Raw genomic sequence first — 9,663 nt, 5'->3', positions numbered from 1 at the left:
GCAGAATAAAGTGTTTGAATGAAATGGTGGGAACGACACGTATATTGGTTAGTATGTTCAGTAATTGATGCCATAGTTTTATGTTTATTTTAGTTATTTGCACATACAGAGGGAAAATAACAAAAGAATGTGCCGGTAGAGACAGGAAACCCTAATTCTGGGTCTCTAACTCAAAAATTAAAAGAAATATTTATAGTAGTCCAGACAAAGCATACAATATAAACAAAAAAGAGAAAAACAAATAAATAAGAAATGCAACAGTAAAAGGGGGAAACGAGCAACCACAATGAGTAGAAGTGTTCTGTCTGGTAATTACTCAGTCTTGCTGTGGCAGTGCTACAATGTAGCGCAGTGCTGATGCTGATGCTGTGTATGTATGAACCCAGAAGATCAACAATAATACCTAACTGTGTGTGTATTTCAATTTCAACCCCTTGAGTAGTTCAGATCTTAGGCAGATTACATGGCTTGTTTGCCATTTGAGAATAGCATGACTTTGGATTGGTCTGCATTCAACACCAACTTAAGTTGAGTTTGTCTGCATTTAACACCAACTTAAGTTGAGTTTGTCTGCATTTAACACCAACTTAAGTTGAGTTTGTCTGCATTCAACACCAACTTAAGTTTAGTTTGTCTGCATTTAACACCAACTTAAGTTGAGTTTGTCTGCATTTAACACCAACTTAAGTTGAGTTTGTCTGCATTTAACACCAACTTAAGTTGAGTTTGTCTGCATTCAACACCAACTTAAGTTGAGTTTGTCTGCATTTAACACCAAATTAAGTTGAGTTTGTCTGCATTTAACACCAACTTAAGTTGAGTTTGTCTGCATTTAACACCAACTTAAGTTGAGTTTGTCTGCATTTAACACCAGCTTAAGTTGAGTTTGTCTGCATTTAATACCAAATTAAGTTGAGTTTGTCTGGATTTAACACCAACTTAAGTTGAGTTTGTCTGCATTTAACACCAACTTAAGTTGAGTTTGTCTGCATTTAACACCAACTTAAGTTGAGTTTGTCTGCATTTAATACCAAATTAAGTTGAGTTTGTCTGGATTTAACACCAACTTAAGTTGAGTTTGTCTGCATTTAACACCAACTTAAGTTGAGTTTGTCTGCATTTAACACCAACTTAAGTTGAGTTTGTCTGCATTTAATACCAACTTAAGTTGAGTTTGTCTGCATTTAATACCAACTTAAGTTGAGTTTGTCTGCATTTAACACCAACTTAAGTTGAGTTTGTCTGCATTTAACACCAACTTAAGTTGAGTTTGTCTGCATTTAACACCAACTTAAGTTGAGTTTGTCTGCATTCAACACCAAATTAAGTTGAATTTGTCTGCATTTAACACCAACTTAAGTTGAGTTTGTCTGCATTTAACACCAACTTAAGTTGAGTTTGTCTGCATTTAACACCAACTTAAGTTGAGTTTGTCTGCATTTAATACCAACTTAAGTTGAGTTTGTCTGCATTCAACACCAACTTAAGTTGAGTTTGTCTGCATTTAATACCAACTTAAGTTGAGTTTGTCTGCATTCAACACCAACTTAAGTTGAGTTTGTCTGCATTTAATACCAACTTGAGTTGATGGACTGGACAACATTAAAGGCAGACTGCAGGAAATCAAAGGTTTGTAGTAATGAAGGGGATGACTATCATCTCAGAAATTGAACTCTGCAATTAATCCTCAATCTATTCCAAGGCACTACAAATTAAACTGCATTTGGAGACATTGACTAGGTCAATTTGACTATTGTAGACGGACATGCTTAGTAAGAACAGACTATGAACAAGTTCATTTTGATGTTTTTATTGGTTTGATGTTTATATAGTAAATGTCACAGCTGAGTTGTAGGGAGAGCCACAGATGAGTGACTATGTTCCACTAGCTATGAGGAAGAGCCTCATTCCAGACAAAAGACCTGAAGGGGAAACCTTCGGATCTTTAGCTACTGTACAGTACAATGAAAGGTAAAACCCTGGCTATAAAATAAAGTGTCATAAACATAAAATAATACAAGCTGAGACAAAGAATTACTATACATTGTTAAAAGTGAACAAAAGCACACATTGGCCCTAAAGGAAAAGTTGACAATAAAACAGTGTAGCCATTGTAATATGTACATGGATTTGTGATTGGACAAAGAGAGCTGGTGTGGAATGACTTTTCCTCTCAGGCACTTTGATTAGCTTTTCACCTTCAACAAACTGCTAATTAGCATTGTTAATGCATGGAACCAGTGGGTACCATGAATTAGCTGGCAGTTAGGTGTGAACTAGCTGGCAGTTAACTAGCTGGCAGGTGTCAGCACCCCCACCTTATTTTGAGCCAGCAAAAACCCTGAAAGCTAATACGCCATTTTAACCTGAAGGAACCTGTTAATAAAGTTGTTCCCCCCATAGTAGGACAAGTGCTTGGAAAAAACAAACTAACTCTAAATCTCAATGTAAAGGAGACCATTGAGCACATCGGTCGGCCACCCGTCTGGTAGGACACTTCCTACCAAGTAACTCGCCAACACTTTGTTCCCTTTGAACTGAGAAACAATTCAGTTTCAATATAATCTCTGCTGGTAACTCCTTTGAGTTTAAACAAAACTTGAAGGTGCATATTCAGCATCAAGTCAGGGTTTCCTGAGGTATTTCAGTGCAAATAAACTCAACAGAGCGAGGTACTGCTGGCTGGTAGCTGTATGTGCCTGTCCTGGAGATGAGCATCAAAGAAGGCCTTGCCACAATCCTGGTCAGGTTTCGGTGTCTGGGTCAGTTCTGGGGGGTGGAGTAGAACGAGTGGTGCTGGTTGCTCTGGCCTGGGGGGTTGCTGGCGAACAGGAGGGGCGTGGTCTCCGATCCATACCAACTGGCACAGAGCAAGAGAGAGGGGAAGCAGAAATTAAAGTTGTGTATTAATCATAAAATATGAATATCATAGTTTGATGATGTATAACAGAAATATCTGAGGGTGGAAACAGAGGCTTTAGGAGTGCTGCGTGGGTCCATAATCAGGGTAGACGGGAAACAGGTATAGGACAAGGGCTGGATCAAGCTTTACAAAAAACAACAAAGTCCATCTCCTTTAGTGAAGGGAAAAAAGTAAAGTGTAGAAATGGCAAACTTAAAGAATGTCCCAGACACACTGTTCGGTTGAAAAAGTTAAAAAGCCTTCATTAGACCATGGCTATACAAAAGTTAAAAACAGACCAATGCGTTTCAGCTCACAAGAGCCTTCGTCAGGGTGTAAAGGTCATTACAGCAACATACCTGAGGGTGGATTGAATGTGCCAATTATAAGACCAATTTTGCAAACAGATCTCAAACATGAAAACAACTATAGAGCAATGGGAAGGTAAGCCTGGGTAACTGGGCTGATTTCTCACTGCAAAAATAGCATACCAAGAAATTGCCTTTTTAACCTCTAAAACGTGCCTTATTCGATTTCAGACGGAAGCCCCCCCGATTTCAGACGGAAGCCCATCTTTATTGTCACACGAACACTACAACACATGCATGCGGCCACAACACACACTCATGCTGACGGTGGCCGGTGAAATATGTCCTGCATTTGACCCATCCAGGCTTGTCCTTTCCTCCAGGGGGCAGGCCAGGAGCAGTGGTCGCTTTTTCTTTCCAGCGCCCGGGGAACCATCATTGGACCAACTTCAGATGTTGTCGTCACTGGTCGGATGACGATCTTCTGCATGTTTTTAGTGGGGGGTTATGTACGGAGGAACCCCCTGCGGGGTACGGGGAGAACATGCAAACTCCACACAGAAAGGACCTTTCGACGAGATAGCCCACCTGGGCAGTAGGCACTGAAGATATGGGGGGGTCACAACTCCAGCGCCCACAGCGTCCCAGGCGAGAATCGAACTCAGGACCTTCTAGCTGTGAGGCGACAGCGCTACCGACTGCGCCACCGTACTCCTGTATTCAAGACTTTTTGAGGCCTTCTATTGAGATAATATGATCCGAGACATTGGAAGGCTTTCTGGCCCTGCCCTGCACTGCAGATATCACTGGGACAGCAGGAGTCCTGTAAGTGAGAGGAGGCTGTGTTGAACATACAGTACCTAGTGTCTGGACATACCTAGTGTCTGGATGTGAACCGCGTGACCAAGGAACAGGCAAGTCGTCATTGCTCCCTTCAGGGTCATCGAAGAAATATGGGCGAGGTAGAACCCTGTTGTTGATGGCCATGGTGCTGACCTGAGGGGGATCAGAATAACACAGCTCAACATGATGGCCATGGTGCTGACCTGAGGGGGATCAGAATAACACAGCTCAACACGTGGATGTGGAAACTCAAACAGGGAAACCACCAGAAAGTAGACCATTATAACTGCCACTCTGGTTCACTGTGGTTCTGAAATGACTGCTGACTTTAACATATTTAATGTTGATGAATGTTGATTTCATGTTGAATAAGCATACCATTTTGTTATAGATTTCTACTGACTATTTAAAAAAGAAAAGAAAACCATGACAGAGATGGCTTTGTCTTTTGAGGGCATATACATTGCAAATGGCACCACTTTAAATCTAATGTGTGTTCTTTGAACACAGGCGTATTTCTGGGGTGGCAATTTGAGTCATTTGCAAGGGCCTGTTCTCTGCCCAGTATGTTGATGGAGAGTCTGTGCTCTCCACAGGCCCCTCTACCCCAGTGCAACCGCACTGCCTGCGCTGTCTAGATTTACGCCCCTGCACTGTGGGTGACCTAACAGAACTGGGATTTTTCAATTAAGCCGTTTTCCCACATGCGCTTTGTACCGCTAAATGACCGGAACGTGGTCTAATGCCTGCATGTGTGAAAGTCGCCGGTATAAGCGCGACCCCGTCATCGCGGACATTTCACCAGTTTCGAGCCAGTCAGAAGAGCGGTATGCGCGATAGCGGACTCAAGTGTAGAATGGGTCCAGTCATTTGCCGGCATGGGCGAGGTGTACACACGTTGCTTAATGTTCCAGCGGGCATAATCTAATCATTCGCGCACATTAAAGCAAACTGGCGAAATGATCTTGTGATCTCTCCTCTCTGCTGCCTGCTCGCTCTCTGGCCACAGTCGTTCAGTCCTCCTCCTTCAGTCACAGGCACAGCCCGACAGGGACACAGACGAAGCAAATGCACGAAGCGAAATGTGGAAGTATTTTGCTTACGTTGCCGACAGCGAAGGCAAGCCCGGACACATCAAACGAAGCCAGTCTGTAAAAAGTGCTTCAACGCGACGCAGGTGAACGGATAAACAAGCAAACTTATTTCACCATCAAGAGTTTTGCCGACACGTCACTCCCCACCCGCTCTGCAGTGCCGCCCTGCCCCCCAACATACAGGCAATTTCGCTGCTAGATTCTCATATGCGAGAGCCGAAGTGTGAAGGGAAATGTCCAATATTGACTTACAGGTAACTTTCCGGTACGCATGTGGGAAAACGGCTTTAGGTAATTAGGGCTGACTAAATGGGCAAAAATGGCTAATCAGTGACCAAAATGAGTCAACACAGGTTCAGAACATCCATGGAGAGCTCCATTCATTAGCTACTGATGGAGCTCACCTGAGTGAAGGAGCACAGTTGAGCTGAGTTGGAATGAGCCAGTGAAGTAGACTATGAAAACCCTCTGGGGAGAGAGAGGAGAGGCTGCATGCCAACTCTGTGAGCGAGGCCTGACTTAATGGCCAGTCACATAGGGACGGGTATTGGTAAATGGTAAATGGCCTGCATTTATATAGCGCTTTTATCCAAAGCGCTTTACAATCAGTAGGTACATTCACCCATTCATACACCGATGGCGGCAGGCTACCACGCAGGGTGCTGGCACACCATCAGGAGCAATTTGGGGTTCAGTATCTTGCCCAAGGACACTTCGACATGCAGACTGGAATCGACCCGCTCTACCTCCTGAGCTACAGCCGCCGCCGCTAGTCCATAGAGATAAAGGGACAATACTTGTTTTTCTGAGCGTGTTACCTCTTGAGCAGGCCGCCCAACCCTGAAGATGAGAATGAGCAGACTGGTTGGCAGCAGTTCCCATATGAAGAGGATGGCACCGAAGGCCAGGTAGCCCCTGTCTCCCAGCTCACTGCGCAGGTCAGCCTACAGAGGAGACAAAAGAGCCTGGGGTTATGTAGCCATGTGTCTGTCCACTAGCATCATCATCAGACAGGACTGTTTACTGTGAACCACCTGGAATCAGCTATCAGGGCCTGCAAGCTTTGATCAAGCGGAACAGGGGTGGGCAATTAGTTTTTCCTGGGGGGCCACATGGGAAACCCAGATTGTTGCTGATGTTTTTTTATTTATTTTTTGTCATGCTGTAACCTCTAATTTTATCACTAGATTGAATTATAGAAAACATACTGTACACTTATTCAGGAAGAAGCACACTCATGGCACACAAAGGTTTAAAAATAAAAGCCAATTTAGGTCATCTCATTTGATTTTTCTAGCTTAGACCTCCTGGGACAGGCAGAACCATCATGAGGGCCGGTTCTGGACCCCGGGCCACATAATGCCCAGGTCTGTTCTAGAAGATACACTGGAGGCCCAGATCTTTGCACCAAACTCATAAGACTAACAACACAGACCCGCCCTGTAAGCACGTGGCCACACTCATCCCTCGTGTGTGTCCGTCTACATTCATTTCTCTGTTCATTTTCAATGACAGCTGTCTGTTGTCCGGGCAGCGCCAACGACACATCAGTCTCCAGCAGATTTCTATCCATTGTGATGGACAGAAAGTTCAACCCAGTTCAACATTTTCTGGTCGGATGGATTGAATCGATGAGGTGCTGCAATATTAATGCCAAAACGTTGACATTCCAAAGCAAAGCAACAGACATAAATCTATTAGTTAGTAATTCTGTACGTTTTCCAACGGATCAGTGTGGCCACAGCCTAAGTCAATGACTATTCTGACAGGCAAAATAGGATGTCTGTATTGGTTAGTGTGCCTCACATTAAAAGACGCCCTATATCCCTAGTGGTCACTGTGTGACCAAATGTGAAAGTGAAAGTTGGGTATTTGCTCTACAGTATGACATGATTACCAAAAGCGATATGCGGTCTGGCTATGGTAAATGGGCTGCATTTATATAGCGCTTTTATCCAAAGCGCTTTACAATGTGCCTACAATCACACATTCATACACCGAAGGCGGCAAGCTAGCAGGGTGGTGGCACAACCATCGGGAGCAATTTGGGGTTCAGTGTCTTGCCCAAGGACACTTCGACATGTGGACTGGAGGAGGCGGGGATCGAACCACCGACCTTCAGATTAGTGGATGACCCGCTCTACCTCCTGAGCCACAGCCGCCCCAAACAGCTGCTATTGTGCAATGCGAGCCGCACCCAAACACTACATGAGCATCAGTCTTCTAGCTGGTGAGGTGAGGATTACCTGGTCGGAGATGTTGTACCAGTCAAAGTCGAACGACTCGACCTGGCGGCTCTGGGAGAGAATGAGGACAGCCAGGTTGTAGCAGGCTCGACTGGCAAACAGTAAGATGACCGCTGCCCCCAACGCTGCCGTGCGGCACACTGTGGTCCCCTGCTCAGGTACAAATAACACCATTAGCCTGGACTACCTAGACTAGAGGAACTAGTAAGGAGGAGCCTGGACTACCTAGACGAGGAACTAGTGAGGAGCCTGGACTACCTAGAGCAGTGGTTCTCAACCTGTGGTATGGGTACCACAGGTGATACGCGGGAGGTCCCTCCCTCTCATACTTTCATATGCATATGGTGGTAATTTATGAGGTGGTACTTGGTGTAAAAAGGTTGAGGTTGAGAACCACTAACCTAGAGGAATTAGTGAAGAGCCTGCACTACCTAGAGGAACTAGAGAGGAGGGGGATGGACATCAATGGCGCAGCTTGACACACCTTGCTGTTCAGGTAGGGGCTGGCAGAGTGCGAGTGTCGGGTCAGAAGCAGCAGCAAGGCGGCCAGACACACCGCTTCCAGGAAGAAGAGCAGGTCGTTGACTAGGACTCGAACCAGGACCAGCGTCCAGGTCCGCTCTCCCGACCCATAGCCTCCTCGCTCCCCGAGAGCCGCGCAAACCACGTTGACGCAGAGGAAGATTGCGCTCAATGTGCCATATGCACACCTCGCCATCCACCTTTGGAAGAAACCATAGCAGTGAATGAGTCCAAAGTCACACATAGAAGTCTCCATCGGAAGTGAATCAGTAGTCAAAACTCTTTTAAATGTAAAAGAAATGGCTGTTTTAGCTACATTAGGTCTTTATTGCAGAGTACAACTTACAGTGCTCTGTCCATCTGTGAGCTGTACATATCTCTCACTTTGAGCAACACCTGTAGCGGGAGAGGAAAATAAGTCACAGATGACTCATCAGAGCACAAGAAAGTGAAAGCAAAAGAGATGCATCCTACAAATGAGCTTGTCTGGTGTTTTCAGTCCTTCAAATTACTTAATAAGCTACCAGTTTTGACAGAAACAGCTATCAAAACAATGCTCCTATCCCTGCGGAATGCGGTATTGTATTGCCCATCCACAATGCTGCTGGTGTATCCTGACCTCATCACAACTCCTTCCTCGCCAATCTCACCTGAGTAAAGTACAGGTTGATAAGGCCCAGCGTGAAGAACTGCAGACAGACGGGGAAGCAGTAGAGCAGCCAGTAGACCTGAACGGGCAGGTGATTGGCCTCCAGAGCGTTGCGGAAGTAAAAGGAGAAGAGGGTAGTGCGGAGGGCTGCCCAGAACAGGCACAGGAACAGAAAGACGCTCTGGTAGCTGCACCTCTTGTGTCGGTAGAGGTAGAGAAGCCAGAGCTGGCCGTACACCACCAGGAACAGGCTGGCATACAGAGCACTGTAGAGGATGGTGAAGCCGAGCTGGACCGATGGGGCAAGCGCAGGGTGCAGGGGGATGGGGCGAGGCGGAGCGGAGGAGTTGGGAGGACCGGCCGGTGTGACCAGAGCTTCCATTAGGGTGCAGGACTAATTAAGGCAGGGTTTGAGGTGGGTTCTTAGGAGCACATCTAAAAGCGTGCTAAATAAGAATTAAAGAAGCCATGTTGGGGGCAGCTGTGAAGCACCATCCATTGTGGGAGAGAAGTGATGGTACTCTTCTCTTCTCAGCCTGAAGTGTTCACAAACACCTGAGAGCAGAAACAAATTCACGTGTCAACAGGTCAGCTACAATGGCCGTATTATGAAATGATGCCGTGATCACAGTATAGCTGGATGCTCTCTCGCATTGCATAACAAGCTATTCATCAAAGAAAACTTCAGTTGGATGACATTAGCTGGTCTTGGTGTTCCAAATGTAGCATGTCAAATACAAATGTAACGTTAGACAGCTACTTTTTCTCCCGTGCCTGGCAATTCCCCTGACGCACTTGACTGCAGCACGGAACAAAACAACAGAGTCGTGTGATGCGTGATGTCAGCACAGTCTGATAAGCTAAATATTAGCGAACTGTAGTTGAATTGTGTTAGTTAATTAGGCCTATATCCTACTGTCGTTCACGTCTGTCTTAGCTAGTTTGTAAGTAAGATTAAACGTTTTAGCTGTCATTAATAATTTAACGCTGAAACAGACCTTATTTGAGCTGTGTTTAGGTCGGTAGCTGATTGTAATCCTCTACTTCCGGATTCTGTCAACCTGCGTCACGTCTGATAGGTGGAGTCTAACCTCGCGTC

The 9,663-nt window shown here is 45.4% G+C and overlaps 1 protein-coding gene across 2 annotated transcripts; it reads right to left on the bottom strand.

Annotated features, from left to right (window-relative positions):
- Nucleotides 1–1,821: 1,821 nt before the first annotated feature.
- On the bottom strand, nt 1,822–9,626 carry gpr137 (G protein-coupled receptor 137). 2 transcript variants are annotated; one of them, XM_083651625.1, is made up of 8 exons: nt 9,563–9,626; nt 8,566–9,119; nt 8,262–8,311; nt 7,878–8,115; nt 7,394–7,543; nt 5,966–6,091; nt 4,088–4,206; nt 1,822–2,860 (listed from the first exon to the last, which is right to left on the bottom strand). In XM_083651625.1, exons 2-8 carry the CDS (start codon nt 8,944–8,946, stop codon nt 2,764–2,766), a joined length of 1,161 nt encoding a protein of 386 aa, XP_083507751.1. In that variant the 5' UTR covers nt 8,947–9,119; nt 9,563–9,626; the 3' UTR covers nt 1,822–2,763. The 2 variants fall into 2 exon arrangements, with proteins under 2 accessions (XP_083507751.1, XP_083507752.1); XM_083651626.1 differs by lacking the exon at nt 7,394–7,543.
- Between the last annotated feature and the right edge of the window lie 37 nt (nt 9,627–9,663).

This window comes from Poromitra crassiceps (assembly GCF_964638095.1).
Source record: "Poromitra crassiceps genome assembly, chromosome: 15".
NCBI lineage: Eukaryota > Metazoa > Chordata > Actinopteri > Beryciformes > Melamphaidae > Poromitra > Poromitra crassiceps.
Note: the sequence above shows the minus strand (reverse complement) of the source record. Positions and strands in the feature narration are given on the sequence as shown.